Raw genomic sequence first — 15,972 nt, forward strand, 5'->3', positions numbered from 1 at the left:
TGCCAGGTGATCGTGCAGGGCTTGCTGACAGCAGTCAGGAGGAGCCGGGGCCGGGACGTGAAGCAGGGGCAACAGTGCTTTGTGTCTGGTCAAGCTGGGTTCAGGGCTTGACTCTGTCCCTCAGGCTGGAGTGCAGTGGCGTGACCGTGGCTCACTCCAGCCTCAAGCCTGGCCTCTTAAGCAATCCTCCCACCTCAGCCTCCTGGGTAGCTAGGACGACAGGTGTGTGCCACCATGCCCAGCTAATTTTTTTTTTTTTTTTTTCATTTTTTGTAGAGATAGGCCTCACTGTGTTGCCTAGCCTGGTCTCAAACTCATGGCTTTTTTTTTTTTTTTTTCGAGACACGGTCTCATTCTGTCGCCCAGTCTGGAGTGCGGTGATGTGGTCTCAGCTCACTGCAATCTCTGCCTCCCAGACTCAAGCGATTCTCATGCCTCAGCCTTCCAAGTAGCTGGGATTACAGGCGTCTGCCACCACACCCAGCTATTTTTGTATTTTTAATAGAGGCGGGTTTCACCACGTTGGCCAGGCTGGTCTTGAACGCCTGGCTTCAAGTGATGCGCCCGTCTCCGCCTCCGAAAGCACTGGGATTACAGGTGTCAGCCACGTGCCTGGCCTCTTAGGCCTTTTTAAATTCCCACGTAGTGACGGGCGGCTTCTCAGACATGCCTCTTAAATGATGGTGCTGCTGTGGCTTCGTTGCAGTGAACCGCTTGGGGGTCCTCAGAGATGACAACGATCCCAACAGCACGTACGAAGGTGACAACAACGTCCTGCTGCAGCAGACAAGCAACTATTTGCTGGGCCTCCTGGCGTGCCGGGTCCAGGGTGAGGCTCCGCTGCCCACTGGTGGGGACCCTGGAACCCAACCCCTGGGGGGGGTGCAGTGGGTGCTCCCAGCCCTGCTGATTCAGCTGTTCTGTGAATGCACCTAGGTTTGCAGAAGGAAAGAAATGTTTCACCAACTCCCCAAGGCACAGGCGAAGGATGGGGCTGGGAGGGTCCTTAAGACACAGGCCCTGGCTCATGGTTCTGTGGCCATCGGATCCTCTGGACACTATGCTTTGGGGTGCCCCTGGCTTGGGGTCCCCAGTGGGTTGGGGTTCCCCTGTCTTCCACCAAAGTCACTGGAATGTGTGTCCTAGATGGAGCTTGCTTCCGCAGTCCGCTCAAATCGGTGGACTTTCTGGACAGCTATCCCAGCATCCTTGACCAGAGGTTTGAGGTCTCCAGCGTTGCCGACTGCTTGGACTCCGCAGGTAAACATGCAGGTGTGGAGGGCCCCCCTGGCTTCCTGATTTCCCGTCATTCCCACCGGAAACACACCATGCCTCAGTGAGGGGCCCTTGGCAGTTCCAGCTGGGGCAGCCATGGTGGCAGGAGGCCCCAGGTGCAGCTTGTCCTGGACTGGCTCTTGGAATGTCTGTCTGCAGCTGACGCCGAGTTAGGCGCCGGCTCCACGGATGAATTGAAGGACACGCACTTGCCACTTCACACCTCACCTCTTGCCTTCCCCTCCCGTAGTATAAAAGGTGTGAGAGGCCACCAGGCCTGGTCTCTGCCCGCTGAGCAGCCTCTGCCTGCCGCCCTGGTGCCCCGGCTGCTGCTGTCCCAGGGCCCTCCCAGCCACCTTACCTGTCGGTCTTCCCTGCCCCCAGCCCGTCCCGGCTCCTCAAACACCAGGTGCCCGCCCCCGCCCTGGTGTACCTCACGCACTTCCTTCCCTTGGCCCCTGCGGCACAGGCTCATCTCCCATGGGTGCGGTGGCTGGGCCAGGGCCTCCTCCCAGGGCCCTGCACAGAGCTGACCACGGACAGCCTCCTGCAGGTGTCTGTGAGCTGCTATGGGCTCTGCCTTACCCACATGGGGTCTCTGCTCAGAGAAGTGGGAGTGGGAGCTGTGAAGGGGGCGCTCGGCCGTGCTGGCCCCATCGAAAGCAAAGCAGGTGCACCGTAGACTGCACCGGCTCCCACGGGGGAGCCCTCTCCGGAGAGCAGCTGTTCTAGAGTTCCGGGTTAATTCTGCACACGCTCATTACAAGCTCACTCTGCAGTTCCAGGGCCAGCATCGGCGTGACTGAGACCCCGAGCCTGCCCTCATGGGACTTTACAGTCTAGACCTGGAGACACAACAGCATCCCAAGGCCTCAGTCTTAGGGCAGTGGGAATTCTGCAGGGCAGTGGCCCTGGCTGGTGACGGGGAGCGTGGCTGGTGACCGCCTTGCAGGGCCTTGGCCTTTGAGTTGAGGTCTTGGTGAAAGGCCGGGGCAGCTGTGGGAATGCCCGAGGAGTGGGTGTCTCAGGAGGAGGAGGAGGCAGCAGGGCCCAGCCCGTGCCGAGCTCAGCACCAGCGTGCGTCTCATTCCCCTGCTGTGAGTGATGGAATGGTGAGCACAAGAGGCCCGATGGATTGGGGTGTGCTGTTTGTTTTGATGATTCATATTTTTTAAAATGTTCCTCATGGAAAAAGGCCACTCTGTCTGTTCTGTGGAAACAGAGGTGAGAGGTGGCTGGGACAGGTGAGGGGCTGTCGTGCGCCCCCAGCACAGAAGCACCCGGCCAAACTACGCGTGTCCTCCAGGGCTCCCTCGGCTCTGGCTGCCCGGGTGCAGGCAGGGGCAGAGCGAGGATTCGAACTTGAGCCCCTGGGACCACAAAGCTCAAGATCCCTCATTACAGCTCCCAGATGCTTCCCGCCCGGCGGTCTGGGTGAGATTCACAGAAAGAGCAGGGCTAGAGCTGTTCCCACTTCCTCTGTGCCGCCTGCCTGTCCAATGCCTTCCTCCCACCACAGCCCCATCTGTCAACTGTGTGTCACAGAGAACAGCTTGAAGCCACAGCCATGCCTCTGTCTCGCCTTTGCCTCACTCTGTGTTTGGTGAGCATCTTTGCTTTGCTACCAAAGCACCTATTTGTGCAGAAGAGAAGGGCCAAGAGGGGTCTTGATGCCCTGTCTTGGAGGGCCACGTGGAAACCGACTGCTCCCATAACGTGGAGACGTGGAAAAGCAGCCGACCCTCCTGAGTGAGATGATGGCTCCCGCCAGGCTGCCAGGGGTTGATCCGGGTCCCTCCTCCTGCTGGCTGTGGAACCTACATGAGTCCCTTGCCCTTCCTGCCTCGGTTTCCTCATCTGCAGTGTGGGGATAGGGATGGTCTCCCCTTCATAAGGTGTTTGTGCAGGCGACTGAGTCCATGCGTGTGAAGCACTTAGTGCATCACTGACACCAGAGCAGGGCTCAGCAGCCTTGGAGTCTGCACGGGAACTGTCCACAGGCTGCTGCACACTCAGCTGGGCATGTGGAGCTGGGATTTGGAGATGGAGGACACTCCTGGCTTTGCATTCAGAAGACCAGAATGTGAGGGTCCTTGGGGGTTCTGGGAGGCCCCTGGATCCTTGGGAGGAGGGAGCACAGGCCTCCCCCATGCGGGGGACAGGCACACGTGGAGGACATGTTCCTACCATCAGGACTGACTCGTGGATGCGGCAGCAGCCCCCAAGCATGCGCCCAAGCCCGTCTCCAGCCCTGCAGACTGCTTCCCTGCTCACAGGGCAAGAACAGGACAGTAGTGGCTCTTTCTCCTGCCTGTGCCGTCAGCATCGTCATCGGGAAGCATCTGCGTCACTGCTTTCTCTCGCGGTGGTGCACTGGGTTACAGCTTCTGACAGGAACTAGCCTTGCAGCTCTCAGCCTGCCTTTTTGGGTGCCAGTGGGAAACGGGCACATTTGATGACCTATTTCTGGTGTTTGCAGGTCATTTTCTAAGCTTCCCAAATGTTGCTACAGAAAGAACTAGAAAATGACCTAATCTTTGTAGTAACTTCAACCCAACCAAAACCTTTTCCCTGAAACCATCACTCATATTAATAAAATCAAAACACAGTACAGTGCAGCCAGCTTCTCCGTGCGCCTGTCACGCTCTGCTCTCCCCTCCCTTTCCCCTGAGACCGTGAAGGCAAAAGCAGTTTTGGAGTCTCTTCCAGCATGGGGAAAGACCAAAGTCATCTGGTTTTCCTGCCACTGCCCTAATTTTTGCAAGATGCAACAAAGTGGAAACATCTTCTGGAGTAACAAAGGCAGATGGCTTTGACTTGGTGGAAGGGGCATGGGAGAGAGACCACCGTTCTCCCTCAGGCCGCAGGGAAGCCTGTGGGTGCAGCCTGCCCCTCATCTCGGCTTGGTTTGGTCACAGACCCCAGATCTCAGGCTGACTGCAGCTGCGTTGTGTGGATCTTTGGTAAAGGGTCCACGTGGGGCCCTCGGGCTCTGCAGGGCTGGAGAGACGCAGGCCTTTTCCAGGGTTATGGTCACCTGTGAGGAAGGGCGTAGGATTTGCAAAGCCCATGGCTGGTCTTTCAGGTCGTGTGATTCTGACTTGCGTGGGGGAGGCTGGGTTTTCTGTTGAGTTCCTCTGATGTCTGCACAGGCGCGTGTGCTGAGCCGAGGGTCACAGACAGCCCTGTGCCTCTGGGGCCTGCACTGTTGCTTCCTAAGGTGGGCCCTGTTCCCCTTTCGCTGGCTGGTGTGCATTCGTAGTAAGCAGCTGCAGCATTCACTCCTCGGACATGTGTATGTGTGGACTTCTAGGTCACGGGATGTGGGCCAGAGGTCACATGGGGCCGTGTGTGAACAGTGAGGTCACATGGCATGAGTGGTGAGGTCACGTGGAGTGCACAGTGAGGTGAGCAGTGGGGTCACGTGGGGTGAGCAATAAGGTTACTTGGGGTCATATGTGAGCAGTGGGGTCACATGGAGTGAGTGGTGAGGTCACATGGAGTGAGTGGTGAGGTCACCTGGAGTGCACCGTGGGGTTCATGTGAGGTCGTGGGGTGAGCAGTGAGGTTCCCTGACCTGGGCAGTGGGGTTCAGGGTGCAGACAGTGTTCCCAGAAGGTGGGAGCTCAGGCTCTTGGGTCAGTGCTAACCCCTGGTGTGACCTTGAACTAGGCTTTAATCTCTCTGAGTCTGTTTTCCTTCTGCAAGACGGTGGGGAGGGAATGCTGTGCCCTGTGCCGCCTGGCAGGGGTCAGCCCGTGTTGCCCTCAGTGGGGGTCTGCTGCATGGGAGCGCACTTCCTTGGAAACAACAGATGCAGGCGAGGTCTGCCTTGGTGGCTCAAGGAATGCTTTCCACAAAGCCGGCACTCGAGGCGGGTCTTGGAGTGTCCCTGTATTGTGCATTTGGGGAGCACTGGCCGTTCAGGAGCACCAGAGGGGCGGGCGTGGTCAGACCCAGGCCATGATCTGGCTGAGGAGCTGGGGTCTCTGTCCAGGGCTTGCCTGGGTCAGAACCCAGGGGAGGAGTGCTCTGATGGTGGCGCAGAGGGGAAACAGACCCGAAAGGCAGGCAGTGCATGCAGAGAGCTCTCCATGGGGCTAAGGGCAGAGCCCGGGCTGGGGAGGGGGCAGACCGAGGGACAGTCTTTGGGGGCACCTTCGAGAGCCTGTCTGGTGCGTGGCACATGGAAAGGCCGTGGTGACCCAGGGTTCTGGGACAGCCTTGAGGACAGAGGTGGTTGATGCTGCGTGTGCCCTCCGGCCTCCGGCAGCCGCATTCCGACCAAGAGAACTCACTGTCCATCAGGGCCCGTGTTCGGCCTAGTTCGTTTCAGTGATAGTTTTTCACTTCCAAGTTAGCTCTGGAAATCACACACATGGCACCCACCTTTCATCATTTGCTTTCATGTGGTTTTTGGGGATCTTCTCAGCACGTGACCACATCAGACTGATGTGATGTATTTTTCAAGAAAAACCAAGAACTAAAAGAGTTTAAGGAAAAGCGCGATGCAAACATAACTCGTTTACCAAGCATGCCTCTCCCTTGAAGCCCCCAGCTCGGGCTAACTGGTCATTGACATGAAGCCTCATGGGTTAATTCCGGTGGTGGAGAAAGACTGGAAAGTTCGGGTAACTGCAGTGAGGTGTCCACCGCAGAGGGACACCGCCTGGGGCCGTGTTCGGGAGCGGCCCTGACAAGCTGGGAGGGAAGCCCAGCCATGGCTGATGCGTGGTGGGACACGGGGGCCTCTGGTGTGGTCAGAAAGAATGTGCACAAGCGGTTTCTGGCCCGGACCGTTTCCTTGGTTTCGTCGCTGTGTAAATAAGTCATGGAAAGCACAGCTGCACAGCGTCTACCTTTCCTTGCTGTTCGTGACCGTCCGCCTTGCTGGTGAAGGCTCGGGACGTGGCAGAGCCGTCAGGAATAGGCAGTGGTCACAAGGGCCTTCCCTCGGCGTTGGTGGCAAAATCGACCGAAGTTTTCCTGTAATGTCCTGAAGGGTGGGGTGAGGCTCCAGGATGACTCTGGCAGCCTGCCAGCAGCAGAGGGCCACGGCCTGGGCACCAGAGACAGCAGACAGTGACTCTCTTGATGCAGAGGCAGAAACCCTAATCAGGATGGGGCACTGGGGGGGCTCCTCCCACCCAGGCTCCCGCTCTTCCCGCCCAGGTGCCTGGCGTTTCCAGGCTTCCTTGGCTGTGGCTGCATCTTGCTGGTCTCTGCCTCCATCATCACAGGGCTGCCACCTCTGTGACTCTGTCATCTCTGCCTCTTGTAAGGACGTGTGTCATTGGATTTAGGGTTCACCCTAGTCCAGGAGTCCCCGGTGACCTCACCTCAATACCTCAACTTCATGACATCTGCAAAGACCTTCTAACAACGAAGGTCACATCACAGCTCTGCGGGTCAGTTTGGGCCACGATTCAGCACCCCATGCCTGGCAGGACTTGGTCAGGGAAGCGTTGGCTCCCGAAGATGCCTGCATGGAGGAAGCGTCGCCCAACGCTGCCTGTGCCCTGCCTGCGGAGTCAGCGGCACCTGCCTTTCCATCCCGCTCCCTCCCTGGAGCTGAGACCAGCAAGCCGCCTGGCGTCTGGGCCTGGGAAACTGCCTGCCCTGGTCCGTGACAGACTTCTCAGTTAACGCCATGAGGGTGAACACATGTAACAGCCGAAAGCAGCTGGGAGTGCTGTGGCAGGAACTGCAACTGTTGTACATTTTCTTCCCAGTGACCTAGGCTGTGTGACAGGAAATCTCAAGCCTCCCAAGTTCAGCCTTTGGACTCAGACTCAGTGTGGCTGATCCCCTTTATCCTTCCTGGGAGCTCTGAGAAAGAGCGGCTGCCAGGCAGAAGGCCCCCTGCAGCCTGGAGACGCCTTGTGTCCAGGTTCCAGGCCGTCTGTGGGCAGGGGTGGGTGTGACTGTGACCTCTGGGCGTGGCTGGTCCATACCCCTCCCCTATGTGTTCACCAGGTGCCGGACCCCTGGGCCCATGTCCTCATCAGTGGGGTGATAGCAGCACAGCCTGGTGGGGTCTCGAGACCGCGCCTGGTCCATAGGGAGTGCTGCGGAAGGCCAGCTCTGGCTGTGCTGTGGAGGGCCCTGCAGATGTGGGCACCACTGCCAGGGGGAGGGGAGGACGAAGAGGGGGCTCCAGCTGTCCTGCCTGACAGCCCCCTTCCCGGGGCCTCCTTGTCTGCAGCATCCGCTCCCTCCTGCCCTTTTGAGCCTTATGAGGGGCCATGCAGGGGGAGAGGCATTAGGTGCCCCCCACCCCCTTGTCAGCCCCCAGTTCCTTACCTCCAGCAGGCCACTGAGGTCCGAGAGCGAAGCAGGGTGAGGTAAACGGAAGCACCCCTTCCTCTCGCCACTGGGCACCACTGCCGGGCAGTTGCCTGTTGCCCATTCAGTCCTGGCTGGCACCGCAGGGGCAGCACCGGGTTTCACACAGACCCAGCCTGGTGCCTGCAAGAACGTGCAGCCATCATGCTCGAGGGCCTGCTCTAGCCGTGGCGCCGTGTCCCTGTGGCCTCCAGGCAACAGTGTGGAACTCAGGACAGCCCCGCAGCTGAGCCAGGAGGCGCCTCCAGCCAGGGGACCCTGGGCAGCTGCCCTCCCTGTGCCTCAGTTTCCCCATCTGTAAAAATCAGACCCACCCCTTACACTTGCTCGTCATGAAGATGACACGGTGCCTGCAGGATGCTGGCCTGGGGGTGGGCCGTGGCACACGCTGGCTTCTCGATTGTGATCTTTTTTCTTTTGTTTCTTGTTCTGAAGTCGCCCTGGCAGCGTACAAGTGGCTGGTTTGCTACCTGCTCCGAGAGACTCATGAAAAGTTAAACCAAGAGAAGAGATCAGGAAGTGATGACTTTGAAGCAAGGAACAACTGCCAGGTACGCGTTTGTTTTTAAAATTCCCGTTGCATCATTTGCTCCTAATTCCCTGGCCGTTGTGCCCCTGGGAGGTTGAACATTGAGACCGCAGACCTTGAGTTCCCGTGACCTTGGGCAGATGACTTGACTTTGCCGCTTGCTCACCTCCTCTGTAACACGGGGAAGGAGGCACCTGCCCTGCTGGGCTGGTGACATCATGGATGTTACATTTCCTGTGGCTGATGGTTCCCATCAGCTGTGAAACGCTTGGTTGTGAGAGCCTTAGATGCACGGGGGCGGGGACACCGTTGCGGGCACTCCGAACGCCCCTTCCTGACCCGTGGCGGTGGTGCCAGCGCCCTGCTTGGTGTTTCACAAGTTGCTCTCACCTGCGCGAGGGGCTGGGGTGGCAATGGTGAGTGGCTCATCGTTGGCCTTGGAAAGAGCTTTGGTTCTCACACTCAGACAGGACTGTCTCTTGTGTTCCAGGAAGCCACAGGGCAAAAACACCCTGTTATAAAATGCCTCGTCATGCCAGGAACGCCTTTTGTGTGATTCTAGCCCTGTCCTGGCTGTCTGCCCTTGAGCGGAGCCCAGCCCCCACCCTGTCTAGGGGGCGGCTGGTGGGGGCAGTGGGACTCCCAGCTGTGTGTGTGGGTGCCGTGGGCACTCTTGGCTGGAGTGCGCCAGCCCTAGCTGTAGCTATGGGGAGCCTCAGGCCATGCGTGTCGTGCAGGGAGCCCGGGGATAAGGAGACTGTCTGCTTCCCTCCCTTCTTCCTGCTGTCGGTTCATGAGGTACGGGTCACCTTCGGTAATGAAGCCGCCATGGGGACCCAGGTTCACATCTGCCTGTCCCTGGGAAGGCCCAGCACCCCACAGCCTGCTGTTAGGGGCAGCCCTGCCCTGGGGTGAGGAGGGAAGGCGGGAAGGCTGGGCTCCTGTCGAGCTCAGAGAAACCCAGATTGAATTTATGGCTGAGAAGGAATGAAGTCAGCAGATGGCCAAGTCAGTAAAACCTGTAGTTTAGGGCCATGGTGACCAAAAATAGGTGGCTTGAAGTGACTCTTCCAGAACAGGCTGTCTTCTGCACCCAGCCTGGCTGGCACACAGCAGGTTGGGTCATTCGGAAGCCAGTGGGTGCCGCCAGCTTCCGCTGCTCCCTCCTCCACAGGCCATGCCTCATGTTAAGGGGAAACAGGCTGGTGCAGCGGCTCATGCCTGTCAGCCCAGCACTTTAGGAGGCCAAGGCAGGAGGATCGCTTGAGCCCAGGAGGTTGAGGCTGCAGTGGGCCATCACTGCATTCCAGCATGGACAACAGAGTGAGTCCCTGTCTCAAAAAAGGAAAAAAAGTTTTGATGGAGTAGAGTTATTCCAGTGAGTTATGAAGCAAGCCCCCGGAGATGGAGGCCACAAAAGGGCCTTATTCCTCACGACACCTGCATCTCTTGGAACTGCCCAGTAGGTCCTTAGCACCCCTTCCAGCCCCGGTCTATGCTGGGGACCTGGCATGCGCGACCCCACAACACCCCGAGTTCATGGCTCAGCTGCAGAGAAACCACTCACCTTTAGCCTCTCCTGCCAGAACTTGGTAACAGAATTTCAGGGAGTCCTGCGGCAGAGACCAGGAGGGGTCCTGGGTTCTGGGTCCAGCTGAGACGGTGACCCTGGGCAGAGCTGTGGAGCTGACAGACACCCACAGACACCCGCCCCAAGGCCTGGAGGGAAAGCAGTGGGCAAGGCGGGCTTTGTGTTCCAGGCCTGCTCTGGGTCTCAGAGCTTTTAAGAGTCGGGGACATTTGTGACAGCTGAGAGCCCTTGGGGCCCTAGGCTGGATGCTTCGGGGGCCCATGGGAGATGCAGCCCCTTCCCCTGCACACAGTATGAGAAGAAAACCTCAGCCTAGACCAGCCTTCTCAGGAAGATGGGAGCCGGAAGCTGTTAAAAAATGAAACCATCGGATTTGGCTGCATAAAGGTTGAGCATTTCCGCATTGCAAAAGATGCCCTAAACAAAATCAGAAGACACGGCAGACTGGGGAGCCCACGTCGCATGTCACCGACAGAGCACCCCCAGAAAGGAAGGAATTCCTTCAGAGAGATGGCCGGCCTGGTGGGAGCGCAGCCCCAGCAGCCGCCGACGTGGAGCCAGGGCCCGGAGCGCAGGGCAAAGCCGCACGTCCGCAGGCCTCAGGCTGGGGTCGGGCCGCAGCGCAGTTAGTGGAGTGGGTGCCGGCTGTGTCCTTTGGGAAAGTTACTGACCATTTGTTAAAAGTGTGCTTGCTCTTTGAGCTGGTAGGAGAATTTATTAACTTTTCATTTTTTTCTTGCTCCTGCCAATAACTGCTATTGACCCTTTACCTGCTGTAAGCCAGGCATGCGCAGGAAGGTCTTTAAGCATACATCTCTAATTTCCCGGCCGGGCCGCAGCCTCACATGTCCGGCAGCCAGCAGGTATAAAAACAGGGGTGTTGGCGTCCCCGCACCCTGCCTCTAGCCTGGGACCAGCCCCTGTCACCAGGGCTTGAGGTTCCCTTCCAGGATTTGCACATCAGCAGGCGGGCAAGGACAGGGACATTGGTTCTCGCTGAGCCACACCCTGGGCTCTGCACCTGGCTCATTTCATGTCTGCTTTGGGAGTGAAGGAAGTTGGGGCCAAGAGAAATGCACAAGGTCTCTCCCAGCTCACCTGTGCAGGGGCCAGGATCGCACCCGGGCTCGCTGACCCAGAGCCCCGCCCTTTCCCCAGGAGCCAGGATCACACCCGGCCCACTGACCCAGAGCCCCGCCCTTTTCCCTGGCTGCAAGGCTGCTGTCTAAATTTGAACAGTTGGGGGTTTGTTTTCTGCCTGAAGTGTCCATTGCCTCTTAAAATGTACTTCAGAAGTCAGAGTGCACCAGACCGGCCCCTCCCCTCCCTCCTGGGCTGGAGGCTTCCTGGGCGCCAGGCTTCACTGCTGTAAAGGGACAGCTGATCTTAGCTGCATCGAGTCTGAGAAGTGCCTGTCACAGTCGTAGCCGGGGACAGTTTGGCAGCTCTGGAGGGGCAGGTGAGATGGTCCAGAAGATCACTGTCTAGAGGGCAGCTGGTGGGGGCATGGGGCTCCCGGATGTGTCTGTGGGTGCCGTGAGCATTCTTGGCTGGAGTGTGCCAGCCCTAACCATAGCTATGGGGACACTTTGGCCATGGGGGAGGGACTGCCTCTGAGGTGTTGCTGTCCCCCCAGGTCCCCAGAGTCCACACTGTGTGGGACGCTTTCTGGGTCCCAGCCCATCCCCGGAGACTATGTCCCCGTCCACCCCTAGACCTTTCCTGGAAGAGCAGCGCAGTGTCACGCAGGCCAATCCTGGGGACCGAGATGTAATCCAGCTCAGTAGAGCTGCCATCACAGGCACTCCCCGTGAGAGGGCCACCCTGACCCCAGCAGCACCACGCAGGAGAAGACGCTGAGGCTTGGAGCCCTGAGCCCTTTGCTTGCGCGCACAGCTGCAGAGCCGAGTGACTCCGTGTTTCAGAACCCACTGGCAGTGGCAGGGTTCCAGGTGGGACTGTCTTTCTGGCCCCCACAGCCTGTCTGGCCTGTGCCATCGCTGTATCGAGCTGTGTCACTTTCTCAGAAAACACACTGAAGCAGCTCGACTCTGACGTGGCGACTGTGCAGGTGCAGAGACGCAGTACAGGGCACAGGGCTCAGATTCGTTCTGAGGACGGTCTCTCCGTGCCTGGGCCCTGCTGGGATTGGCCTCATCTGTGGGTTCACAGAGGACCCATGGCAAAGGAGAGGCCCCCGTGGTGTGGGAGCACATTTTGGAGTGTGGGAGGATTTAATGGAATTCGTGTGTTCTTGTGGACGCAGGAGCAGCCTGCGATGGTGCAGGTGCCATCTCCCGCTTGTTTCATGAAGGAGGAAGGAGGAGGGGCTGAGGCCTGGGGCTACAGTACCATGCCTGGCAGCTCACCCACAGGCTGTATCATCAGCCTCCTGCCAGAGGCCTCGGGTGGGAGCCTGAGGGCTGCCCCACCGCACTCAGCAGAGCTCTGGGAAATCGGGCGCTAGTCCTCGCTGGGGTCTCCCATGCAATCCCCACCGCCCCAGTTCAATCCACATCCCACCACCAGCCCTCACTCACCAAACCAAGGGTCAGAGCCACAGCGTGTGTGAGAGCAGGAGAGGGCAGGGGAGCCCCAAGGGCCTGGACTGGCACGCTCCACACTCAGACAACAGGGAGCAGGACAGGCCCTCCCGGCACCGGCAGGATGGCCCACCCAGGAGTGCACAGGGCGCAGCGGGGGTCTTGGGACAGGACCAGTCAGGCTGGCATGAAGCAGCTTCTCCCAATCTCTGCTGATCCCAGCAGGGCCCTGGAAGACGCTGGCTTTGTGACTGAGGACCCTGCTGCCGTGTGCTCTGCCCTGCTGTGTTCTGGTAAGATTTGGGGCAGTGTCAGTCCCCCATGACCCCGTATTTCATCCCTTGCCTGGATTATTTTTTTAATTTTAAAAGTGGCATGTGCTCATCCTAACAAGCAGTGCATGTGTTGTTTTTCTTTCTTTGTTTTTTTCTTAAGGTAGAGTCTTGCTCTGCCACCCATGCTGGAGTGCAGTTGCGTGATCTCTGCTCACTGCAGCCTCTGCCTCCCAGGTTCAAAGGATTCCCCTGCCTCAGCCTCCTGAATAGCTGGGACTACAGGCGTTTGCCACCACACCCAGCTAATTTTTTGTGTTTTAGCAGAGACAGGGTTTAACCATGTTGGCCAGGATGGTCCCCATCTCCTGACCTTGTGATCTGCGCGCCCCAGCCTCCCCAAGTACTGGGATTACAGGCGCGAGCCACCGAGCCTGGCCTGCTTTTCTAATTAAAAAAAATCTGGTAAGATGATAAATTGGAGATAGGGAAAGAAAGGCTTATAAGTGAAGCTGATGATTATCAGCAAATGTTTTTGATATTTATTAAAAAAGAAAAATAACAGATACTGGCGAGGCTGTGGAGAAGACTGACACAGATACACGTTGGTGGAATGCAAATGAGATCAGCCACCATGGAGGGCGGCTCAGCGATTTCTCAAAGGGCTGAGAGCTGCTCTTCGCCTCAGCCCAGCGATCCCGTTACTGGGTATAAACCCAAAAGAAAGGAAGTCGCCCTGCCAGCCCGACACGTGCACCTGTATGTCCATCGCAGCACTGCTCACAATAGCAAAAACTTGGAATCAGCCCAGGTGCCCGGCAGCGGTGGACTGGATGAAGAAACGGTGGCACATAGCCACCTCGGGCTGCCATGCGGCCATCACTGAGAGCAGTCATCTCTTCTGCAGCAACATGGGTGCAGCTGGAGGCCCATATCCTAAATAAACTACTGCAGACAAGAAAACCGAGTGCTGCGTCTTCACACGTAGACGTGGGTGCTAAACACCGGGTACTCACGGAGTACAGATGGGGCCGCGGACCCTGTGGGGAGCGCTGCAGCAGGACAGAGGGAGAGAAGCCTTCAGAAGCTTTGGAGGAGGGGGTGGCAGTTGCTTTGGAGAAGCGGTCACCGTGGAGTTCATGGAGGAGCTTGACGAGCACCTTCTCCAGCCCCTCCGTCCTCCCAGATGGAAAGGAAACCAGGTCCTGGGCCCGCGGGGGCCTGCTGGTGGACCCCACACTATGGCCGAGGGACATTCCGGGGCCTGCCCCAGGCCCAGTATGCAACGCCGGTGCCACCCTCAGGCCCAGACGGGAGCTGAGCTGAGAATGAGGCCTCCAAGGGCATGGGTGAAGCCAGAGCCAGTCCCAGTTCCATCTTTACATAGACCTTTTCTGCTCTGCTCTGGAAACATGCCTCGTGCTGCGCTGTGTCTGTACGCTGCCCCACCTTGGGTTACCCTCCTAGGACACACACGGGAGCACAGAGCCGTGTTCATGTTTCCCAAGAACCTCCTCTGCCTGGCATGTGGGCGGAGCTGGGGCCCTCCCTGTCCCCACTGTCGTCACGGTGCCGCCCTGTGTTGCAGGTGTTCCACGGCCGCCCCTTGGCGCTGGCCTTCATGGAGCTCACGGTGCTGCAGAGGTTCCACGAACACGTGCACCGGCCCTGCGTGCCGCCCTCGCTGCGGGCCGTGCTGGGGCGGCTCAGTGCTCTCTATGCCCTGTGGTCCCTGAACCGCCATGCGGCCCTGCTCTACCGAGGTGAGGCTCCTGACTGTGAGCTCCCTGTCCTCCCTGGAGTTGGGGTTGCCCTGTTGTATCTAGGAAGCTGCTTGCTGCACCACAGCGCTCCTTCCCTGGGATCTACTGAGCACTTGCCATGGCAGAGGGTGCTGTGGACAGATGAGGAGCCCAGTCCCATGAGAAGCATATGGGGCACAGCAGTGTCAGGGTGGTGCGGAGAGACCCAGGTTTCCTTTCACTCAGAGTTCAGCTCAGAGAGCACTTCTAGATGGCCCACTCATGCTTGGCAGCCCACTGGGCTCTGCAGAGCACAGAAGCACCCTAGGTCCCATAGGGCACAGACAGACACGAGCCCAGAAGTGCCTAGACTTGAGAACCCTGGAAGGCTTCCTGGAGGAGGGGGTGCTGGGGCTGATTCCTGGAGGATTGGTGGGAATGGAGTAAAACAAACTTTGTCACCCTTTTTTTCGTTGTTGCCCCAGGAAGTCTTCTTAGGTGGTTTTTCTCAGTGGCTGGCCCCCATGCATCTTTGGTACTAGGATGCACTGTTTATCTGTTTATGTCCCGAGTCTCTGGGCTTGTGAGAAGTAAGATCCTTCCCAGCCCAAGAGCTAGCTTTTACCCCCCGGAGGGTGGTGCTGACTCTGTGGAGGGCTTGACTGTGCTCAGGTTGGTGCTGACCCCGTGGAGGCCTTGACAGTGCTCAGGTATACCGAGGAAGGGACAGGAGTGTGTGGCAGAGAGGGTGGGCACAGGGCAGGAGCCCCCCTGCTGCCTGAGAAAAACCCTAAGTGATGAGACACAGTTCTCTCCTGCAAAAATCACAGCAAACGCAGATCCCGTCACAGATGCGCTCCCGATCGTACAAGCCATGCCATGGACCTCTTAGGGCCCCACCGGAAGCCACAGCGGCTGGAAGGTGGCACCAAGGGCCAAGTCCCCTGCAGCTCTGATGGCTCAGTGTCTTTGCAGGCGCCTCCCCCTTGGGTGGTCCTAGGCACCCCCATGCCCCCTGCCCCTTGCCCCCTGCCGTGCACACCTGCTTCGCTCTGCCCAGGAGCCCCTTCCTTGCTTCCTCCCGAGGGAGGAATCCGCCCAACCTCCCCAACTCCCAGCAGGTGTAGGCCCAGCAGCTGCCTGTCACCTCTGAGCCTAGGGCCTTGCCTCCCTGGCTGCCCTGGGCCAGAGAGCATCCAGGGCCTGAGCGGAAAAAGGCTCTCAGAACTCACCCTTGAGCCAGCGAGTTCCTCAGGTCAAAGCTGGGCTGGGGACAGCAATGACACTGATCTGTTCACTCAAAACAGGTCTCCTGTAGGGCCGATTTGGGAAGTGTGCTCAGGGCATGTTGGTATTGGGGGTGGTTTTGGACTGAGGACCCAGCACCCATGTGACTGAGGCTGTGCTTGTAGGTGGATACTTCTCCGGTGAGCAGGCGGGAAGAGTGCTGGAGAGTGCCATCCTGACCCTGTGTTCCCAGGTGAGCCATGGGTGCCGCTGCGTTCTCTACATCCACGTTACACAGCTGCCCAGAGCTGACACACATCGGCTTAGCATCACCCAGTGTAGATATACACCGCCTTAGATCACCCAGAGAGGACACGCACCGCCTTAGATCACCCAGAGATGACACGCACCGCCTTAGATCACCCAGAGCGGACACGCACCGCCTTAG

General features: G+C 58.5%; 1 protein-coding gene across 8 annotated transcripts in view; it reads left to right on the forward strand.

The window, feature by feature from the left end:
- Positions 1 to 15,972, forward strand: part of ACOX3 (acyl-CoA oxidase 3, pristanoyl) — a 54,954-nt gene that overhangs the window by 31,921 nt on the left and 7,061 nt on the right. For 3 of the 8 annotated variants that reach the window (XM_032254046.1, XM_032254047.1, XM_032254048.1), the window contains exons 12-16: positions 707 to 829; positions 1,147 to 1,260; positions 8,056 to 8,171; positions 14,144 to 14,318; positions 15,710 to 15,777. In XM_032254046.1, the coding sequence (XP_032109937.1) occupies positions 707 to 829; positions 1,147 to 1,260; positions 8,056 to 8,171; positions 14,144 to 14,318; positions 15,710 to 15,777 (596 nt within the window). Of the gene's footprint in view, positions 1 to 706; positions 830 to 1,146; positions 1,261 to 2,679; positions 6,252 to 8,055; positions 8,172 to 14,143; positions 14,319 to 15,709; positions 15,778 to 15,972 lie in introns of those variants that run through there. The other 5 variants (XM_032254053.1, XM_032254051.1, XM_032254052.1 and 2 more) reach the window with 5 other exon arrangements.

This window comes from Sapajus apella, unplaced genomic scaffold (genome assembly GCF_009761245.1).
Source record: "Sapajus apella isolate SASKATOON/1434 unplaced genomic scaffold, GSC_monkey_1.0 scaffold85, whole genome shotgun sequence".
In the NCBI taxonomy this organism is placed as follows: domain Eukaryota; kingdom Metazoa; phylum Chordata; class Mammalia; order Primates; family Cebidae; genus Sapajus; species Sapajus apella.